Here is a 23,596-nt window from a genome sequence, read left to right as displayed (position 1 = left end):
GCGGTTCAATTAACAAATTGAAATAGCACGCCACAGTTGTGAGAGCTCGTTGTCCAAATGGATTTTCCCAATCCAAATTTATTTATGAGAAGCTTAACTAATTAGGGCTTCTCTTCTGCCAACCCAGCGACTTTTTCTGCCACTGCTAACAGGAGAGCTTCTTTCCTCGCCTGATTATTCTCTCCACTATCGGGTCGTCTACATAGTTCATTTGTGTTCCTTGGCAATTTGGGCTTCAGAGAAGAGAGTCTCCCGTTGTGATGTTGTGGTTCTGTTTACTGTTTTTCTCTTCTGAGGGTGGTTGATCCAGCGTTAATCTGGTGAAAAAATTTGTTGATTTACCATGTTTTTGGGGTTCTTTGCTTTGCTTGGGTGGTTGCTTGCCGGTCTTGTTCTTCAACAGTTTGATGCATTATTTGCTCTAGGAGAGGTTTGATTTCATGGGTTGCAGTACTTCAAAGTCTTTCTTCAGCTTTGTCATCTATGGCCAACCCTAGGCTTCACATGCTGACTAACACTATAAAAAATAATCAATTTTGCAACGGATTATTGTAACGGGCTAAAATCGATTGATATTAGCAACCAATTTTGCAATCGATTTGTAATTTTAGTTTTTTTTTTCATAAAATAATTAATTTTAAAAAAATTTAGCAATTGATTCAAGAATCAGTTGCTAAATCAGTTATTATTAGCAACCGATTTATAATTGGTTGTTAAATCGATTGCTAATCGATATTAGAAAAATTTTAAATATACAATTAGTAATCGATTTTAAAATTGGTTACTATTAGTAACCGATTAAGAAATTAGTTGCTAAAATTTATTGCTAACAGTAACCGATTTAGGAAATTTATTGCTAAATTAAAAAATTATTTTAATTGACTCTAGAGTTAGCAATCGATTTGCAATCAGTTGCAAAAATTAGCAATCAATTTGCAATCAATTGCTAAAATTGATTTTTATTTGCAATCGATTCCTTATCGATTGTTAGCAGCAAATGATTTTTGCAATCAATTGTAAATCAGTTGTTAAATTTTTTCCCGCAAGAATTCTCACCCATTTTTTTTTTCTTTTTTTGATTTACAACCGATCTGCGAATCGATTGCTATTAGCAATCAATTTTTGCAACCGATTTTCTCTCCCAAAAATTCTCGTCTAATTTTTTTAAATTTATTTTTCGATTTGTAAATGATTTGTGAATCGGTTGCTAACAGTAACTGAATTTTGTAACCGATTAAAATCGGTTGCTATTGACAACTAATTTTGCAATTGATTTTTTTTTTTACAAAAATTTTCATCCAATTTTTAGTTTTCTTTTTTTTATATTTGTAACCGATTTGCGAATTAGTTGCTAACAGCAACCGATTTTTGAAACCGATTTTTTCCCCCAAAAAAATTCTCTCTTCTTTTTTTCCGCAACAAAATTTTAAATTGGTTGGCAATCGATTTCTATAATCCGTTGCTATTAGTAACCGATTTTGTAACCAATTACAAATCAGTTGCAAAATTTTTTCCTCAAAAATTCGCACTTAATTTTTAAAAGAAATTAGCAACTAATAATTGTTTGTTAAAATCAATTGTTAATTTACTTATATAAACTACTACTCATTCTCTTTTCCCATTACTCATTCTCTTTTTCATTTTTCCATTCTTTCATTTTCTTCATCTTTCATTTTCTTTTTCATTCTCATCTTTTTTTTTCTAACATATTTTTTTCTTTCTCATACATTTTCTTCATCATTTTTTTTCTTATCTATTTTCTTTTTCATCTTTTTTTTTCTCATATATTTTCTTCTTCATCATCTTTTTCTTTTTCTTCTATTTTCTTTTTATTCATCTTTTTCTTTCTCATATTTTTTATTTAATTTATTTTTTTTACATAAAATATAATTTTTTGTGCAAATATATTTTTTACTAGTAAATTATTTGTAGTATTAATTTTTAGTAATTTTTTTTGTTATAATATATATATATATATATATATATATATATATATATATATATATATATATATATATATATGGTAATTTTCTTTTAGTAATTTTTCTTATAAATATGTTTTCATTTTAATTTTTTGTTAATATTTTTTTTTATAATAGTTATTTTTAGTAATTGTTTATAATATTTTTATATTAATTTTTAGTACTAATTTTCATTAATAATTTATTTTAATAATTTTTGAAAATTTTATTTATTTGAATTTTTTATTTTTATTTGAAAATTTAATTTTTTATAATTTTTAAAAAAATTAGCAATTGACTTTTTGGTTACAAATTAGTTGCAAATAGCAATAAATTTATAAAATGATTGTAAAATTACAAAATTAAAGATATTAAATTTTTTACAACTGATTATTTTTCGATTGTTATTTAGCAATTAATAATTTTTTGCTACAAATTTTATTTTTTAAGTTTAATTAATTTAGCAATCGATTTGGTTATAGATTGTTATTTGCAACCAATTTGATTATCAGTTGCTATTTGTAACCAGATCCTTTGTAACTGACTAAATCATTTATTAAATCAATTAACAACCGATTTTAATGGATTAGCAATCAATTTGATCGTTTGCTTATCTTATTATTATTTTTTTTATAGCGTGAGCTTTGCCTCACCTCTCTTTGTGACCAGCTAATCTATCCCGCGGTGCCATTTGACTTCTGTGGCCTCGGTTCTTCATGATTTCAGTTGACCTAGCTTTGGCTATGCTCTGGGTGCCTTCTACTTTGGAGTATCTTGGCTTGGATCGGGAAAGCCCTATACTTGCCGAAGGTTCCTTGGGGCAGCTCTTGGCCCTTGTAACAGCAGTGTTTCTATTGTTTTTCTTAGTTTTTATTGGTGGCTTTCGCCTCTTTCCTTTGGGTCTATTTACAAAGGCTTTAGTTGAGTTTGCTGTTCCTAAGCCATGAACTTTGTAACTGCGCTTTTTTTTTTTTGGTGGAATGATTCATATCTTTCGATAAAAAAAATAATAATGTATAAGCGGTTATATATATATATATATATATATATATATATATATATATATATATTAGTGAGATTTTCATTTGATATTAGCTGTATCACATGAGGATGGAGCTTATTGGGTGAAGTTTTATGTGGTGGAGGTTACTTTTTATTTTTATTTTATTTTCCATAATTAAATAAGATCCATGCTCGTAAAATTATCTTATTTAAATCTAAATTTAATTGATAATTTGAATATTTAATCCATACGTTGTGATACTTATATTAGAGTGTTCAATATTCACTAAATTAATATTAAAAAATTAATATAAATTATAATTGAGAAAAGATAATATTTTATGGTCACCTAAATTGACCCGAGAAACTCCTTGAAGGGTGAGAAATCACGCACAATGCCGGAACGCAGAGAAAGAGAAATTAATTTTTTGTCCTATCACCAAAGTAGTATACTTGTATCCTCTGTCTACTCTCGCAGACCATTGCCAATTTGCCATCATGATTAATCTTTAAACATCAATTTGCATTACAAGACACAAGGGACAGTGTGTCTGTGGGAAATAAAAATTCCTAACAACCCCATTCCTCTCCCCTTCCTACTCCAAATAACAGCATATTTTCTTTTACTTGCAAGAAACCTCTCTGGTGCGATGTTGTAATTGGTTTTTGTTTTAGTGGTCGTGGTAAAGCATTTATAACTGCAGCGACTCTGCAACTGTGCAACTTTTAACGGCCTTTTCTCTTGGGAACTAAGTACAAGTATTATGGCAACTCACAAATTACCAGGTATATTTGGGCCGAGGAAATATAGTTATGAAGAACTAGCAGAGGCAACAGGTCATTTCTCCAACAAGTACTCCATTGGACAGGGTGGTTTTGGTCAAGTTTTTAGGGGATCTCTAGATGGTGGAATCTATGCTATTAAGAAACTTTATGATGTTAAGGGATTTGAGGATGAGATTGCGGTTGTTAGCCATGTTGGTCACCGAAATCTTGTTACAATGGTTGGCTACTGCATCGAAGAACCCAATGCACTGATTGTATTAGAATATTTTCCTAATAAGTCCTTGAGGTTTCATTTACATGGTGAGTTCGTTTTCCTGCCTTAACATATTCATATACACAAATGAAGAATACGCTATTAAGATCTTACAAATAACAATGGCATCGTAGAAAACAAGAGTTTGGATTGGCCAAAAAGAATGAGAATCGCCATAGGCTCTGCAAAAGGATTGGAATATCGACATGAACACTGTGAGTAATTGATCCAGTGAATCTATATTCATTGTGTAGGACCCCGCGTGAGGCGAAATATCATCCATTATAATTATATAAAATACACCAGGTAATGCCCAGGAAAGATGGTGGAGTCATAATGGTCTCACTTAACTACCACCTCCTTAGACAGCATTTCCTAGATATGCAATTCATACAATCCTATTAGAATCAAATCACTGGTAAGTACCGTCTTCCCATAACGCTACCACGGTACTAAGGATTTATGCCACAAAGGCATAAATAAACAGGAGTCGCTACCCGGGTAATAACCGAGACATATTCAGTGTTTCTTTCGAGGATCATGGATGGCAACTTACTCTTTGTAGAGTTTCCACAACCGTCATTACCATAGCCCAATGTCTAGGTTCGAGATAGTGGGTACGTAAGGGGAAGGTGTTAGGCACCCATTACGCCTGGTCTAACCTCGTTAATTCGAGTGCCAGTCCTCTACTAATGTTTCTAAAAGTCTTGTTTATCATTTCTTTATTAAACTTCATCCTAAAAAATGCAATTCTAATCCTACACACGCAAGTAATTCACAAAAGGGTTGTTGTTTACACACAATTTTCATGCACTAGTAATTTCTATCTACGGGGTTGCTAATTATTTAAATGATATTTACCAGATGACTAAAATTAATTTATTATTGAGAATTTAATTTACAAACAAATTCAATTTTAAATAACCCTACGTTTCTATTTAACTTAATTAATTAATTTTCACCAAGTTACCCTAAGGATAATTAAACTAAGTTAATTATGTACATGTGTAATTTATTCTAATATCACATAAGTCCCAAACAATCACAACCTAATAAAGATTTCTAACATGCAAATTTATTTTACAATTACCAAGTATTAAATTAAATTTATTTTACATGTCAATGTTAGTTTAATTTACAAACAAGATTAATTTTAATTTACAAAGTATTTATTTAAATTAATTACATGCAAAAATCAGTTAAATTAAAAACAAAGTTAATTTTAATTTACCAAATAAAAGTTCTATTATTACTACAATTTCATGCCAATGGTTATTCGAGAAGTCTAGAGCTACTTACCTGTTGGTAAATGCAGTTGTCATTGGGGCAAGCTACCCTTAAAAAAGGGTCTTCTCTTTTAGTATGGCAATGATATCCCTGGCTTACTCCCGCTAATACCCTTCAGACTGCTTTTTTGTCATACACAAGAGCAATAGTCCTTCGAAGAACCTTTTGTAGAGTTGCCCCCCAGCCAAAGTGAACTGAGTGGCTAATCTATGAATTGTAGCTCTATCCCTACTATTGGCTGACTGTGGGTATTCTCTTACCTCTAAATATCTTCTTATGTCCTCATGCCATTTCATCTCATCTTCTAGATCTAAATGTGCTATTATTAACCCTTCATAACATGGGATTCTACTCCTCATCAGGATAACTGGCTGGGTCAGCTTCTGATCACCCTTCTCCCATAAGGATGCCAGCGTGGCTAGAGCATCAGCCATCTGGTTCTGAGCTCTAGGCATGTGCTTCATTGTCACTTCCTCAAAGCTAAATAATAGTTTCTTAGCATACTCCAGGTATGGCCTCAACTTTTCTTTTTTCAATTCCCATTCACCTTTAACATGGGAAACCACTAGCATTGAATCTCCGAACACCTCCACTTTTTTAGCCCCAACAGCAATTAATGCCTCTAGGCCACAAATGCAAGCCTCATATTCTGCAATATTATTAGTGGTTGGGAAACATAGCCTTTTTGACATTAACAATTGTTCTCCATTCAATGCTTCCAAAACTACCCCTATACCAGCTCCGCTCTTATTCATGGCCCCATCAAAGTACATTTTCCATGGCTGGACCTCTACTAGCTTGAGACTCTCATCCGGGAAGGCTGTTTCAACTTCTTCCTCTTTATTAACTGGATTTTCAGAAAGAAATTCGGCCACTACACGCCCTTTGATGGTTTTTCGAGTCTCATACACAATATCAAATTCGCATGAGGGACCAACCATTTGGCCAATTTTCCAACTAGCGTCGGTACTTCAAATAGGTACTTTAAAGGATCCATCTGGGATACTACAATAACTCGATGGGTCTGAAAGTAGTGCCTTAACTTCTTAGTTGCCCATACTATAGCCAGACAGGTTCTTTCTATTAGTGAATAATTCTCCTCATAAGCAAGGAGTTTCTTACTGATGTAATAGATGGCTCTCTCTAGATTCTCTACTTCTTGTGCCAACATTGCCCCCAGGGCCATGTTTTCCACTGATAGGTAGAGGATTAGAGGGATGCTAGGGATGGGTGGTGACAAAATTGGTGGATTGCTCAGGTACTGCTTTATCTTTTCAAATGCCTGTTGACATTGCTCATTCCACACCACTGGCTGATTCTTTCTTAGTAGCTTAAAAATTGGTTCACAGGTAGTTGTGAGCCTAGCTATGAACCTACTGATGTACTGTAATTTTCCTAAGAAATCTCTAATCTCTTTTTCTGTTCTCGGGGCTGGCATCTCCTGGATTGCCTTCGCCTTATCTGGGTCAACCTCAATCCCTTTCCTACTGATCATATGCCCTAACAATTTGCCTGAAGTGACCCCAAACACACACTTGCTAGGGTTCAGTCTCAATTTGTACTTGATGACCCTCTGAAAGAACTTCTCTAATGCCTCAAAATGTCTCTCCCTAGTTGGGGATTTTACTACCATGTCATCCACATATACTTCAACTTCTTTGTGCATCATGTCATGAAACAACATAGTAACCATTCTTTGATAAGTCGCACCAGCATTTTTTAGCCCAAAAGGTATGACTTTATAACAATAAGTCCCCCATTCAGTGATAAAAGCTGTCTTTGCTTTATCTATCAAATCCATGAGGATCTGATTATATCCTGAAAAACCATCCATGAAAGAGTACATGGCCATGCAAGCAGCACTGTCAACAAGCACATCGATGTGAGGCAATGGGAAATCATCCTTAGGAGTAGCCTTATTCAGGTCTTTATAATCTACACACATCCGAACTCACCCATCCTTCTTGGGGACTGGCACAATGTTGGCTAACCACTCGGGATACTCAATTACTTCAATGAAATCAGCCTTAATGAGCTTTTTCACCTCTTGAGCTATCTTTTCTTCCCATTCTGGCCTAAGCCGACGCTTTTTTTGTTTTACTGGCCTCATGTTAGGGTCTGTGGGGATCTTGTGTTGTACTATGTCTCGATCAATTCCCGGCATATCTTTATAAGACCAGGCAAATGCTCCTTGGTCCTTTATTAATAAGGCTACAAATTTATCTCTTTCTTTTGGGGTTAAATCTTCAGCTAACTTAATGTCTTTAGGATCATCTGGTGTACCCAAATTAATAGAGATTGATTTTAATGCATTAACAGAAACAGATTCTAAATGATTATGAATGCCATGCGTGTAACTATTAGGATGAACATCAAACAAGTAAGCAAAAGGACTAGTCATATTATTTATTTTTACCTCAAAATCATCATCAAGTACATCAGAATTGGCAACATCAGTATCACTACTGTGAGCATTACAAAAGACAGACTCAAACTTAGGGGTGTAGCATTAGGTGTTTGGCTTTCCATGCAATCCTTAGATTAATGGTGCTGATTTTCTGCTTTAGCTCTTTCACGTGCGGTAACCCTTAATCATATGTTCAGGTAATTGCCCCCTCTTTCAGGGACTTAGGAGGCATTGGTTCTTCTTTCTCTTCAGTTGGCTCATAGCCCAAACCATAACTCGTGATCTGCCCCTTCATCTCAAGAAAATTCACCAGGCCATCTATACTTTTTCCTAGGCCCATGCCAGAAAAAAACTTTATCCCTTTCTTAACAGTAGCCACTTTTAGATCCATCAAGTTATCATATATCCCAATAACTTGAAAATCAGACACTAGTGGAACTAAACCATCTAGTTGTAATGCAACTACCTCCTTATCAAAATTGGTCCAAACATCTAAAGGACCCTCATCATAGCTAGAATTATCACAAATGTCAACAACCATTATAGAATGAGGTTCATTGGGCTTTTGGATGGGTTGGATAGGTTCACTGGGCTTTTGGATGGGTTGGATAAGTTCATTGGGCTTTTAGATGGGTTGGATAAAGTTAATAATTCTGTTAGGCTTATTTGGGGTGATGGAGATCATGTAAAGACCTGGTGTAGGTGGAAATTTTGGCTAGGCATGGGGCTTTTAGGTTGATTTTCTGGGTCAATTATCCTTTTGGCATCAATTAGGTCTTAGATATCATACTTAAGTTGAAAGTATCAGTTGGTGTCATGACTATGGGCTTGGTAGGATCGGCAACATTGGTTGATATCATTGCTAGGTGGGAGTGGATTTGGTTGTGGTCCAGGTGCTAAGAGCTATAGGAGGTCTTGAGCTTTGAGATGCTCCAAAACTTCAGATAAGGGTTGGCTGAATTGGAAAAATCTACTTGGAGTGTGAGACACAATTTGAACCTCAATAACTTTAATGCCACTTAATTGGCCTACCTTGGGGCCTCTTTCTAAAGTTTGACCACAATTTTCTCTTCTAGCTCCAACATCTTGGCATTCAATATTTCATCAAGCATGCCCATAGTTTCTTCCATCTTAAATAGTGTAGGTGAAATCCTTACTAGTCTCTTCCCTTCCCTAACCCAAGTGACCTGATTGGAAGTCTCTTTGGTGTGTTTTGAGGCTATGTTTGCTCAAAAAAATAGGATTTAAGGGTTAACCTAAGTATGCTATGTACATGAATGCAATGCATGAATGGACCATTTTTTTTCTTTTTTTTGCCTTTACTTTTACAAAATAAAAACTGAACCATACTAATAGAATCAAAACTGAACCAAAACCAGACCATATAAACTGAACTAAGATCGGACCAAAGACTGAATCAAAACTGAAAAAAAAAAAAAATCTCCAAAACTGAATCTTCGCCCCCTTATATCTTTAACTCTCATGCGCAGGGTAAGAAAAAATTTCTATCCTAGGCTACGGTACACTGGACACACTAACAGGGGGTGGTTTAGGACGATCCTTCCCTCACAAATAAAGGATTTATATCTTTAAAGTTTAACCATAAGTAAGCATCCTCTTACTTAACACGGGTTTTGAAATGGACTTGGGCCTATACACATATTGGGTTTATGCATAGGCCTAAGTTCATCTCAACTACCACTAGAACTTATGGTTTAAATAGTAAGGTTATAAATCTAGTACAACAAAAATCTACGGGGTACCTAGGGTTAAAATCTATGGCTCATGGGCTTCATTGGGTAGGAAAAGGGTCACCCATGCGAGAGCTTGTCCATTAAGCACAACGGTAGGAGCTGTGGCTCTTTTATATACTCGAAGGTACGGGCATGGGGTGCTAGCATTCACCAATTCGTCATAGCTCGAGTAGAACCATGGTCTCCTTGGCTAGTACTAACGGGGCTAAAAGGGTAAGGGTGATCTGTGTGATAGTGTAGTATAATGCAAAAAGTTTAACAGAGGAATAATATTAGACTAATAGAAACATGTTGGAGTAACTATCCATTTAGTCCCCAGTAGAGTCACCAAACTATAGGAGGGGGGCGTGAGGCGAAATATCATCTATTAGAATTATATAAAATACACCAGGTAATGCCCAGGAAAGATGGTGGAGTCACAATAGTCTCACTTAAGTATCACCTCCTTAGACAACATTTCCTAGACATGCACTTCATACAATCCTAATAGAATCAAACCACTGGTAAGTACCGTCTTCCCATAACACTACCACGGTACTAAGGATTTATGCCACGAAGGCATAGATAGACAGGAGTCGCCACCCAGGTAATAACCGGGACATATTCAGTGTTTCTTTCGAGGGTCATGGATGGCAACTTACTCCTTGCAGAGTTTCCACAACCGTCATTACCATAGCCCAATGTCTAGGTTCAGGATAGTGGGTACATAAGGGGAAGGTGTTAGGCACCCCTTACGCCTGGTCTAACCTCGTTAATTCGAGTGCCAGTCCTCTACTAATGTTTCTAAAAGTCTTGTTTATCATTCCTTTATTAAACTTCATCCTAAAAAATGCAATTCTAATCCTCTACACGCAAGTAATTCACAAAAGGGTTGTTGTTTACACACAATTTTCATGCACAAGTAATTCCTATCTATGGGGTTGCTAATTATTTAAATGATATTTACTAGATGACTAAAATTAATTTATTATTGAGAATTTAATTTACGAACAAATTCAATTTCAAATAACCCTACGTTTCTATTTAACCTAATTAATTAATTTTCACCAAGTTACCCTAAGGATAATTAAACTAAGTTAATTATGTACATGTGTAATTTATTCTAATATCACATAAGTCCCAAACAATCACAACCTAATAAAGATTTCTAACATGCAAATTTATTTTACAATTACCAAGTATTAAATTAAATTTGTTTTACATGTCAATGTTAGTTTAATTTACAAACAAGATTAATTTTAATTTACAAAGAATTTATTTAAATTAATTACATGCAAAAGTCAGTTAAATTAAAAACAAAGTTAATTTTAATTTACCAAATAAAAGTTCTATTATTACTAAAATTTCATGCCAATAGTTATTCGAGAAGTCTAGAGCTACTTACCTGTTAGTAAATGCAGTTGCCATTGGGGCAAGCTACCCTTAAAAAAGGGTCTTCTCTTTTAGTATGGCAATGATATCCCTGGCTTACTCCCGTTTAGCTCCATATAAGCTCCACGCAAATGTCCTCTTTGGTACTTACCTTAGGGCTACTTACCAATTTTGTTTGTAATAAAAAATAAAGAAACTAAAGAAAATAAAAGAAATAAAGAAAATATTAATAACAATTTACATTGGATTCTAACTCTAGTCTCCTAAAGGGTTAAGATTCCTAATTAGTTACAACTACCAAATGGTCTAAGTCTTCTAACATGATCCAAACACTTCATAACACTTCTTGAATTAAAAGAACACAGAAAAATAGATCAAATATCAATTAAAACCCAAGAAAATACAAGAACATGCATAAATATACAATTTCTAAATTCTGGCAGATTAACGGTAGCAAGAAATCTGATTTTTTAAAAATAGTTATACATGCCTAAAAATCATAAAAGAAATTACAAAAGACAGCCTACATATCATACAAGATCATAAAATTTATAAATCAAACAAAACCCTAACCGAATGGTCTACATAAATCGTAACTTTTCTAAGTGACAGAATCGTACTACTTTTTTGTAAAATTCATAACTCATTAACCACAATAGATATGCATGCAAAACCAATTGAAAAAGATTCATAAGATTCTGAAGTTAATTTTAGACACTAGATTTACACAAAAATATTAAGGAACAAGGGAGATATGGGCTCCATAAGTTGGATATCCTGCAAATCAGATTTTATAGGAACCCTAACTTCAAACAGCCATAACTTATAAAATATTAAAGCTTTTTTAGTGATTATTGAGCCTAAAATTAATGGAATTTCGTGTCGAATATGAATATAATTTTTACAAATTTTTTACAGATTCAGAAAATAAAGAAAAATAATAAAAATATTAAAGACAAAAACTAAAAATGTGCAGAGTTGTGTATCCCCTCAAATTAAACATGATTACATGATCTATATGAACATATAAAATAAATTGAAGACAAAGAGCATAGAATTAAAATATTGTGTGGCATAGATCTTGAAAAGAAAATAATAAAAACTGACCTTCCAGAAATCTTGTATGAAAATCTTCTTTAAGAAAAGAAAAAATAAGGAAGAACTCAAAGAATCTTGAATATCTCTAAATTTCCTATAGCTCTGAATTTTCTCTTCCTCTTTCCTCCCATCCCCCTTTCTTCCCTTCTCTAGTAGGGTATTTATAGGGTTTTGGGAGAGAGGTGTGATAGGGTTTGGAGTCTTAGGATGATAAAGTTTAGATGACTTAAACAACTACGATTGCAGAATTCGAATAAGACTGGGATATGGGTGAGGTGTTTCAACCAATAGGAAGACAGAAAAAAATGGAAGGCACCAATAGGGAGTGAGGAAGAGGTGTGGTAGGGTTTGGAGTCATAGTGTGATAAATTTCAGATAACTTAAATGATTAGGATTGATGAATTTGGATAAGACTGGAATATGGGTGAGGTGTTCCAACCAATAGAAAGAGAGGGAAAGGGGGTGACGCCAATAGGGAGTGAGGAAGAGAGTGGAGCCAAGGAGGAGAGAGATATTTTGTTATTTTAATTAAATGGGTCTAATTTAAAATTCCTAACTAGGCTTTCTTAGGCCTATGGAGCCCAATTAAGCTTAATTAGATCCATTTGAGAACTACCCATATTAAATTTAAACAAAATAAAATTTTATTTAAATTTAATTAAATTAATTTCCCCAAAACTTTATTATTATTTTTATTTTTTTCAAGATCATGCCACGGAATTAATAATTTAGCTCCATGCCTCCAATTACATCTTACAGTCATATAATTTTTCATCATTGGGTTTTCCACGGCCTCAATGCACATACTCATCACAAAATAAGGGTCTACACATTGTTTGATATATGTATATATAATTTCATTTTTATATCTTTCAGGCAAACCCAAGATCATACATCAAGATATCGAGCCAGATAATATTCTTTTTGATGATAATTTTGAACCAAAGGTAAATTCAATAACATATAAAAGTTCCATTTATATGATTAAATTCACCATAGTGGAACTAAGTTGAATGCCATATATAATTTTTTTTTTTTTTGCACTCATTAATTTCCATTAATTCACAAGTCAACTATATCATGTTTAGTTGTCGGCATAGTGAATCTACCAATGTGGTTGGATTATTTTATTTAGGTTGCAGATTTTGGACTTGCCTGGTTCTTTCCGGATGCCGTTTCTCACCTCTACAAATCGATTCAGGGAACTATAGAGTAAGATAAAACAGATTTTTTTTTTTTCTATTGCTTATATTTAGAATAGTAAAATCAAAATAAAATACAACGAATGTAGGGCAAAACTCAAATTTTGTGCTCCTGTAAAAGAGATTTTATTTTTTAGAAAATATTCTTAACTCAGATTTTTATTGTGCTTTTTTAATTTCAGTTATATAGATTCAGAGCGTTATGAAAGGGTGTTTGAAGAGGTATCTGACAAATCAGATGTCTATTCTTTTGGTGTGGTACTTCTAGAGCTGATTATTGGAAGAAAAGTTAAATATGAAGACATTCAGAGAGTATGTGACTAATCTATAATAACAAATAAAACATGTATAATTTATTAATTAACATAAGCTAATAATGGAAATTCTACTCAGTATAAAAACTTTCAATTGAATATAAAGACCCTTGTAATTATATTTTTCGATAAATATCATAGATGTAATCAAATTTAGTTATAAAATGAATTTTTTTTGCCTCTTTGGCTGAATATATATTTAAAGGCCCTTGTAATTATATCAAATGTTAAATTACTTCAAAGATTTGTTTTGCTTAATTTATATATCTACCTCCTTTCATTTCATTCAATAGTTTATATTAAAATTAAATCAAAGCCCCTTGGTTCAAATTTTGACATCTAATATCATAGTAAGTATTTTAATCGTTTCACTATATAGCTCCACCATATCAAAAAATCAATTTTTTATTTTAGCAACTAGTTCTTAAGATTAGTACACATTTATAAATATGGAAGAAAATTAAACTTTAATTTGGATAAAAAAAACTAACACTTTTTTTTAATCAATATTCAGGCAAAGGCTCGAATGATGCAGGCTCTAAATGGAGAATATACGAATTTTGTTGATTTCAATTTGCAAAACTATAATAGAAGGGAAATGAAAGGAATGATTTTTTGTGCTGCATCCTGTGTTTATAAACCTTTAAATTCTCGCCCAACAATGAAAAAAGTAAATAATGGGTGTCGAATCCACCAGAAATTAAATTAACTGAAATCACCAATTATGAAATATTTTTTGCAGTAAGTGGTAAATCCAGGTCGAACCCTAGACACAGAATTATTAAATTTCGTGCACTTGTGTAATGGAAAAAGAAACAAAGGTTGGAGGGGTGTTAATTTACAATCCAAAGAAGAAATCAAAAATCCAAAATTAAGATCTAAAAATAAGAAACTCTCCAATTAAACAAACTTCAGTCCAAGGTAATTCGCATTCCAATACATTTATTTGATCATAGACAAAAGAAATACAATTATATCTTATTGAATACTTAATGTAGATTTACCAAACAGCAAAGTAAACCCATAACTTCCCTATACTCATCAATTCGAGCCCAGCACTCTTATTGACTCTAATTATTAACTGAGTTGGTATTAAGCAATCCTCATCAAATTAATAACTGCTTTACGAAAAGGAAGTAGTTAAGCTGAACAACAATTTATGAAGTATAAATCATTTAATCCGCCCTATTGTTTCCTTAGGTTATTATCAAAAAAATGTATCATAATCAATAAAACCTAATTGCTACTCATGTTCAATCTTATACAACAATTACGGATTATGAAGGTGAACTAGCAATTGATCAAATCAAACAATTAACTAATAGGCCTTTTTAGCAAATCATTCAATAGATCAAAAATAATTAAATCAGAAAATAATAGATATTCAAAAAGACATAAATTAAATTAAGAACCTGATCTCACAAATCACACATAAGAACTTGAATCCCTTGAACTGAATTAAAAACTTAGCCACTCATGTTCATGGCTTATAGAAAAATAAAGGAAAAATAAAGAAGATATCTAAAAAGAAAATGGAGAAAAAAGGTCTAAATTGGGATGCTCTTAGCTGCTGCCCAAAGACGTATTTATAATAAAAAACCTAATCCCAAAGATAGGAACCAAACTAGGAAAAGTTTTGAAATTCAAAAGACAGATTTTCAGCCTGCATTCACGTCTCTGGAATCAAGGCCGATTTTCAGTGACTTTCTTTCCGAATCTGCCTCTGCCCTCTTCAGGAAAGTTGTAGCCCTATTTCTTAGCTTTCAAACGGGTACTCATAGACCCAAATCCGAGGTCTACAGCCCAATTTATAGCCCAAAAATTGGGACTGGTTCAGACAAACGGTCCAGCCTATAGTGACGACTTCATTGCCATTTTTGACAATTAAAATGGCCTCATCTCACGTCCAGCCCTTCATAGAAGTTATAGAGGTGGCTCTTAAGGTTCAATTGGGCTTGGGTTTGCTTCATTTGGACATCTGAAACTCCAGATATAAAATAAATACTGAAACTGGTCATGACACATCAAGTCTGGGCTTTTGCAATAGATCCATAGCTCATTTTGTCAACCTTGGAGACTGATTTGGGCTTTGGTCCCTCTTTATCTTTTGAAGTGCTCTATCTTAGCTTTTCAATGGATTAAATAGCACTCAATTTGGAGACCCATAACTTTAGAAACACCTAAAAAATACAGCAAGGGTCAAATGTTAAAAATTTCTCCATTTAACACAATTATTCTACAACTATCTAAAAATATGCCTAAATGATAAATATATTTTAACCAACTGAATTAAACATAAAAACACACTAAAAACACTAAATGTGATGGGAATAAAATTAATAAATTATATACTTATCAGTAAAAATTAGCCATATATTATGTTTTCATTTGGCGGCGCATCACCGTCGATTCAAGATAGGGTGCATATCATAGACTATTTGTTATTATTTATCTATCGCAGCATTCAAAGTTGAGAGATTATGGTTATGTCATGCAGATAGTTCGAGCTCTTGAAAAAGATATTCTTCTTAAGGATATATGGGATGGCAATGACTAAAATTTCCTCAAAAGTATTACTATAATTTACTAAATCTAATCCAAACTTTCACTTCTTACCACAAATATGGCATGTTCTTCTTTTCATTAAATCATTTTCTGTCTACTTTTCTGTTTTAGATTTGGTGTCTATCTACTTTTAGTTTGATTCTAGTTTTCATCAAATTCAATATCTGTTTTATTTTTTAAAGAATAAAATTTTAGTTTTGGCCCAAAATTGGATCAAACTAAACCTATTGATTATTCTGGTCCAATTCACTGCTGATTTTGATCAATTTAGTTTTCACCAGTTTTGATTCTGAATTAAACTTGTTTGGTTCTGAATCGAAGTATGGCCAAGTATTTTTTTATTAATTTTTATTTAAATAAAGAAAAATTCAGTTTTTGCTTGAAACTGGACCAAACCAAACCTATTGATTCTGATCTAGTTCAATGCTGATTTTGATCAATTTGGTTTAATTTAATTAGTTTTGATTCTGAATTAAACCGGTCTGATTTTGAATCGGATTGTGGTCAAGTCTAATTCACATTACTCTTAAGTTTTTAACCACATTTAAATCAAATCAAAATTGAGTTCAAATACCATAGTTTTGGTTCCAAGGTATTGAAGTTGTCTAGATCGAGGTTAAGAGGTTTTGAGTCCACATAATTTATATTAATCTTTTCTTTAAAAAAATAAAGTTAATTAATTTTATCGTCTCCAATATTCTTTTGATCAACTTGTTCTTGATGATTTTCTTGTAACATAGTCTCATCATATAGCACTGGTCATTACAATTCTCTTCAGATAACCTCAACGTCGAACTCCTCCAGACTGCGGTGCCGAAGCTTCGTACAATGGAAACTAAGACCATTAGAGAAACTTCATTCAATGAAAGTTTTCAAGTTTATAAGCCAAGGATTTTTACTTATAGAGAACTAGCAAAGGCAACTTCAGGTTTCTCCAAGACCAACATACTTGGCGAGGGTGTTTTTGGCGTAGTTTATAAGGGACGCCTACCTAGCAAAGTCATTGTTGCCATTAAGAAACTTAAAGACCTTCCAAATGAACAGCAGAAAGAAGAATTTGAGAAGAAGATTAAGAATGTTAGCACTGTGAGTCATTCAAATCTTGTAACCCGATTGGGTACTGCATTGATAAAAATCTCAACAGATTGCTTGTTTTAGAGTATGTTCCCAGTAGTAACTCCTTGAAATATCATTTACATGGTGAGTCCTTTTCATGCTCCCTCGCATACATTCACCCATAAGTATTTGGGCATAGCAATAAATATGATTTTAATATCTTAAAAATTGATGAGATTGTAGGAATGGAGACAATGGATTGGCCAAAAAGAATGAAAATCGCCATTGGTTGTGCAAGAGGATTGAAATATCTACACGAAGGTTGTGAGTATAAAATTAAATTAATATATATATTCACTGCTAATTTCTAGACTTAATAGTTTTTTTTTTATTTTTTTTTATGTTGGTATAGATAAGAAATTATTATTAATATGTTTCCTATTAAAGTTTTTTACTCTTTATATGTACAGGTAAAATCATACATGGAGTGGTCTGATAAAAAATAACCTTTCATATATACATATATATGCCAAAAATCTCTTTTTTCTTTTCAAAGGATAATGAAAAATTGTGTAAACTTTAATATGATCGGTTCAAATATATTCTACAATAATTTATTGATCGTAATTTTTATTCAGGTTAGAAATTTTGGCCTTACCTTATTTTTCCAGCCAGAGAGAACTGATGAGTAAGATTTTTTTCTTCTTTCTTCTTTTTTACTTAAGTGGTTAAGTATTTACACTGCAGTTATGTTTTATAAGCTTATGATATTAAAGTTGATTCTAGAAATTTTTTTTTATAAGTTGATTTTAGAAATATTAAATCTCAAATATAAATTTTAATTGAAATTAATAAATAAAATAAATAAAAAAGAAGGAACTCATTTATGGGCTTTTAGTCTTTTAATTTTTTTTTTCATTGCAGTTATGCAGATTTAGAGAATAATAAAAAAGCTTCCGAAGGATCAGATATTTATGCCTTTGGTATTGTGCCTTTAGAACTGATTACTGGCAGAAAAATTAATGAGAGAGGCAATAATATTATTAATTGGGTACGTCATTAGTTTATAATATAAATATATATAGTACATCTTTTGATAACTAAGTGTTTGTTTGGTAACATCGTGGGTTTTATTTTTTCTATTTCCTAAAAGCTTTTTATCCTTTTGATTTATGGATTTTTCTTGTCTAGGTTGTTGTTTTTTAAAGACACAAACTTGTAGAAGCAGAACTCATGTTAAATCCAATGTACATTTTGTATTTTGGATTCATAATGGATCATATATAAACAAAAATTTCCCTTAATTTATAATTTTCAATAAATGATTTTTTCACATCTCACCATCTTTTTATCTATCCTTTCCTCCATCACTTTCTCCAAAACTTTCCCTTTATTTGGAATGTAGAATTTTGCAAGAATTCAATTCAATTAGTTTCTTTTTTTATTAATTCTCATGTTTGGATTGAAAGAATTTAATTCTTTTTAACTTAAAAAATTTTGCATTTTAAAAGATATAGAATTCATGGATGATTGTGTGAGATTTTTTTATATTTTTTGCTTGCAAATAATTTATTTCCTTTATCATGAACCATGGCAACCAAATTTTCCCATGGAAACCCATCTCCAAATCTCCACAATTGCATGAAGAGAAATTTCAAAACTCAAAACTAGTTTCAGCCTTTTTACAAGCCTCAATTGCACAGATTTAGAGACCCATATTAAAAAGCACAATTCTAATTAAGGAATATAATCTTCAAAAATCAAGGTTCATCAATCTTATTACCAAGCCTCTATCTGCAAATTTAGCAAAGAAAGATAAAATGAAAGAAGAGTTTATTCTTATATCCCATTGACAATACAAGAGAGAGAGAGAGAGAGAGAGAGAGAGAGAGAGATAGAGAGAGAGAGATAGAGAGAGAGAGAATGGTCTCTGAAAAAGGGAATGGTTATTAAGTTTAAGTTTTATGGAGAGTGAAAAAGGGAATGATTATTAAGTTTAAGTTTTATTCAAAAATGATAAGATATTAGAAATAACATAAATAAGTATAATCTTATTAGTTGGGATTGATCATATAGATCCTTTTTTGCTATTTAATTAGCTTTATTTGAAATTAATTCTATATAAGTTTAGCATACATTTGCAAATATAATAGAAAATTAAAGCTTAATTTTGATAGAGAAAAATAACAAATGTTTTCTTTAATGAATATTCAGGCAAGGACTCGAAGTGAACAAGCTATGAATGGGCAATAGACAAATCTTTTTTATTTTAAATTGCAAACTTATGATGGATCACGAACGAAACAGATGATTTATTGTACTACTGCTTGTGTGTATAAACCTTTAAACCTTCGCCCACAAATGAAGAAGGTAAAAATTTAGTCATATATTATGTTATCAATGAGCATAATCATTCCAAACTCTTTTTGCTATTAATTATTTGTTAAAGATTAAAAAAATGGGAGATTATATATATAGTAGACATATAACCTTTTTATCTTTGCTATGTCTTATAGATAGTTGGAGCTCTTGAAGGACATATTCCTCTAAAGGATATATGGGAAGAGAATGACAAAGAATTCCTATACAATGAGGGTTAGAATTTCAATTTTTCAATATATTGGTTTTCAAGAAGATGCCCCAATAAATAGCATAGTTGCTATCACTTATGACAATTTTCAAGATAATTAACAAAATGTTCATTATTTAAAGGAAAGAGCGATTGTTATTTTAAAACAAAGTGCCAGAAGAAATAACTAAAAGTACTAAATTTAGTTCCAGAGGTGGAAAAGATCTACTATAGTTGTGATTCCTTATATTTCACATTTGGAAATTAAGAAGAACTTAGTTTATTATATCCTATTTAATTTCTTCATACCCTTAATTTTAGTGGATTATCGCCTTATGAATTAAAGTTAAAAGTTGGTTTACCTATCATGTTGTTACAAAATATAAACCAAGTATTTTGTTTATGTAATGGCACAAGATTAATAATAACACAATAAACTAATAAAATAATAGAAGAAAAAATTTTATCAGGTAGCCATGAAGGAGAAAAAGTGTACATGCCTAGAATAGAGATGTCTGTTCAAGAATCTATAGAGCCTTTTGTCATGAAAATATGCCAATTCCTAGTCAATGTTTGTTATGCAATATCGATAAATGAAAGTCAAGATCAATCACTTAATAAAGTCGGTTTATATTTTGCACGGTCAACTATATGTTGCTTTATCAAGAGTGAAATCTTTGAATAGATTCAAAGTATTGATTTCTCTTTCAGCAACTAGATATGGAGATCATGTAAAATATATATTTTATCATGAGATTCTTGATACCTTACATACAAACTAATACTATTAGTATTGCTTGCCTAATTTAAAACAAAAACAAAATAGTGAGTACATTATTTAATATATGTCATATTTAGTAACATTATTTATTATTTACCCTCTATATTTAATATTCCTAACTTTTTTTTGATATCTTAATTGCCTTGATCATGCTAAGAGATGGAAATGCCAATAACGCCAATCAAAGATTTGAAACCCACAAAGTTGTCTGAAGCTATCAAAGCTATAAATTATAGACTATGGAAAACTTACGATTTCAATGCAAATAGGCTCCTTAGTCTTGACTGTATTTTGGTTGATGAACAGGTATTACATTGTACATTAATTATATTTTCACCATTATTGTATTATAATTTCATATGTATATTTACACTATCCTATTTGTTGACAATTTTTTTTCTTCGTTGTTATGCAAAATGATGCCATACAAGCAACAATGAAAGTTGTTGATGCTGATTTCTTTGTTGCTAAGCTTGATGTTGGTTCTATATATCACATTAGTAAATTTTATATTGCTTATAGCAAAAACCAATACAGAGTTGTTCCACATATTGGAATGTTGCAGTTTGGTCGTGCCACAAGAATATTAAAGGTTGATGATCATCATGATCATATTCCGCTCTATAAATTTAATTTTTGTGAATATGCAGCCCTCAAGAAAAAGATTTGCTGACAACACACTCATAATTGGTAATAGACCAATTTACATTTTTCTTTCCTTATTTCCTCTATTATTAATAATTTTTCCATTCCTAACTCTGTCTATATATATCGCATGAGATTCTTTCTTTGTTAACATTATTGTATAGTTTATTTACTTTGATTAAAATATATATTGTTCACTTTTCACGTCATTTTCTCTCCTTGATTTTTCTTGCATCTCAAAATAATTATGTCTTTTATTCTTATCTTGATTTTAAAACATTAATCCTTAAAACTTCTTGAATTGTTCTTTTCAGATGTGATTGGACAACTATTGGACATGAAAGATGTCGAAATTATTCATATTGATGAGAGACAGACCACAAAAAGAGATGCCACCATTCAAAATCTCAAGTAAGCAATTCTAACAAGTTCATGATATCTTTTCATTTTTACTTATTATAAACATAATAATTTTCTCTATTATTTATACAGTGAAGAAAAATTAAATGTAACTCTTTGGGGGAACCTTGCTCACTCATTCAACTCCAATATTTTTCAAGGCTTAGTTGGCCCGATAATTATTGTGTTTGTTGCTATGACTATAAAAGAATTTATTGGTAAATCCATTAACAAATGTTTCTATTTTAATTTTACTATTTCTTTCTTACTTTGATAGGAAAAAATTCATTAAAACTAACTCAAAAAAATATACTATCAATATAGGAAAAATAAACCTCAGTAGTTCGACTGCCACACTATACTATGTGAATCCTGAAATAGAAGAAGTTCACACTTACAAAAGGAGGTAAAAAGTTATAATACATTAACATTTCATTCATTTTGGCTGGTTGCTAAAACTTTTACGAAGAAAAATAATTCATGAAAGTTATTATGTGTCATTATGTGCAGATTCCAAACAAGTTCTCAACCGGTCCAACTGCTTCCTACCCCAAAAAAGCAACCTATTTCCCCTACCGAAGAAAAAATATCAATAGGAAAACAATCTCTGAGCTTAAGAATATCAATCCAAATCAAAATAAGGTAACTAGCAGAAAATAATTAAATCAATATTACAATTAATGACAGGACAATATCATAACTTGCAGTCCATTGTTTATAATCAGAAAGCATTCTTCACTTGTCAAGCTGAGATCATTAAATTTGATGAGACACAAGGATGGTTCTACAAGACATGTCCACAATGTTTTGTGCGGGCAAAAATTGCTGGTCCTCAATGGTGGTGTTCCAAACATGGTTATTTCTCAAACCCACCAACACCTCGGTAAGAAACAATAAAACCTCTTATATTGCATTTATTTAACTTCAATTTATAATAAAATATTGGTGATTATATTGATTAAATATAGAAACTATTTTAATTCATTTTCATTTTGCTCTTTTCAACCAATATATATTCATAAACGCAACATTATATTTTATTTAAAATTTGATATTTAATTATATGGCGCATCTTCTTGGAACAAGTATCGTTTGGTTTGCCATATAAAAGATGAAACAGGGCAAACTCCCATTTATTTATTTGGTAGGGTTATTCATGCCTTAGTTGGTGTATCATGTGCAACAATCACAAAAGATCTTGACAATGTCGATGAACACTGCATCCCACCACCATTAAGCAATATGATTGGCTCAACAAGAATTTTTCAGCTACACTACAATGCAAATTTAGCTCGACCATACCTTATTGCTTCAAAGGTCTATAATGATGACATAATTTCAACCAATGATTATTCTCAATCTCAACCCCTATAGCTTACTAACTCATCTCCACCACTAGCACACAACGCAGTAGAAACAATTTCTCCTTCACCCAACCGTGAAGAAGTAACTAAAGAACTTACTTTTCCACTGAAAAGAAAACTCTTCACTTCTTCCATTCAGATCAAGGAGGAAAAATCCAGGTAATAGATTTACTTTTTTTTTTCTTTTTTGAAGTTCAGTTAGAGACACATAATTACTAGATAAACAGCTTACAAGTTGATTCACCTTAAGATGGCAACCTGCGTATAGGATAATCTATAAGGTGCCTATATGGGAGAATGATATCCAAATTTCGATAGCATTCTATTATATTCTTTTAATTTCGTTTTCCTTTTCAATTTAGTTTAATGTTAGTTTAATCTTTCACTCCTCCTGACAAAACTATTTGGGTACAACCTTATTATCAAATGGGATTTGTTGTTTTATTTCTTGCTGCTCTTAATGTAGGCTCCCCCTCTCTAATTCTAGAATGTCAAATTATTAATGGAAACTTAATAAAGGAAAAGATATAGATTTTACTGTTTTTTCAAATTGGAAAGCTTATCGTGAAAATTTTGAGTACAAGAACATTATTGTGAGCTGATAGATTCTTCTTGGATGAAAGTCAAGCCGAGAATTGTTATGCTACCAAGGTATCAGGCATCTTCAATTGAAATTTGAAATGGGTGGGTTGGGTTTGTTGAAAATCCTTGATCTTTTTTGAAGTTTATATTAGGATAGCTACAAGTCCCTGTGTCATTTGATTGCCTAGGTGCAGCTGGGT

General features: G+C 31.8%; 2 protein-coding genes across 2 annotated transcripts; both read left to right on the top strand.

The window, feature by feature from the left end:
• Positions 1 to 3,549: 3,549 nt before the first annotated feature.
• LOC110649859 (proline-rich receptor-like protein kinase PERK15) lies at positions 3,550 to 15,992 on the top strand. The gene is made up of 7 exons (XM_058148062.1): positions 3,550 to 4,049; positions 4,137 to 4,217; positions 12,796 to 12,866; positions 13,055 to 13,131; positions 13,304 to 13,433; positions 13,950 to 14,105; positions 15,897 to 15,992. The coding sequence occupies exons 1-7, from the start codon at positions 3,728 to 3,730 to the stop codon at positions 15,990 to 15,992; spliced, it is 933 nt and encodes a 310-aa protein (XP_058004045.1). The 5' UTR covers positions 3,550 to 3,727.
• Positions 15,993 to 16,828: 836 nt separating this feature from the next.
• On the top strand, positions 16,829 to 19,656 carry LOC131180698 (L-type lectin-domain containing receptor kinase VI.2-like). Its single transcript, XM_058148061.1, has 4 exons — positions 16,829 to 17,086; positions 17,527 to 17,546; positions 17,981 to 18,107; positions 19,573 to 19,656. The coding sequence occupies exons 1-4, from the start codon at positions 16,829 to 16,831 to the stop codon at positions 19,654 to 19,656; spliced, it is 489 nt and encodes a 162-aa protein (XP_058004044.1).
• The last annotated feature ends 3,940 nt before the right edge of the window (positions 19,657 to 23,596 follow it).

The sequence above is a fragment of the Hevea brasiliensis genome, chromosome 6, assembly GCF_030052815.1.
Source record: "Hevea brasiliensis isolate MT/VB/25A 57/8 chromosome 6, ASM3005281v1, whole genome shotgun sequence".
In the NCBI taxonomy this organism is placed as follows: Eukaryota; Viridiplantae; Streptophyta; class Magnoliopsida; order Malpighiales; family Euphorbiaceae; genus Hevea; species Hevea brasiliensis.
The sequence above is the reverse complement of the archived record's forward strand: the minus strand, read 5'-3'. Positions and strand labels throughout refer to the sequence as shown.

What these genes read in the sequence shown, in the direction of transcription:
- LOC110649859 (XM_058148062.1), top strand. Translation starts at nt 3,728, where the DNA reads ATGGCAACTCACAAATTACCAGGTATATTTGGGCCGAGGAAATATAGT. An exon ending in GGAATATCGACATGAACACT is followed by an intron (nt 4,218 to 12,795) that starts GTGAGTAATTGA and finishes TATATCTTTCAG; the next exon opens with GCAAACCCAAGATCATACAT. An exon ending in ATGATAATTTTGAACCAAAG is followed by an intron (nt 12,867 to 13,054) that starts GTAAATTCAATA and finishes TATTTTATTTAG; the next exon opens with GTTGCAGATTTTGGACTTGC.
- LOC131180698 (XM_058148061.1), top strand. Translation starts at nt 16,829, where the DNA reads ATGGAAACTAAGACCATTAGAGAAACTTCATTCAATGAAAGTTTTCAA. An exon ending in GTAAAATCATACATGGAGTG is followed by an intron (nt 17,547 to 17,980) that starts GTCTGATAAAAA and finishes TTTTCATTGCAG; the next exon opens with TTATGCAGATTTAGAGAATA. An exon ending in GCAATAATATTATTAATTGG is followed by an intron (nt 18,108 to 19,572) that starts GTACGTCATTAG and finishes TATGTCTTATAG; the next exon opens with ATAGTTGGAGCTCTTGAAGG.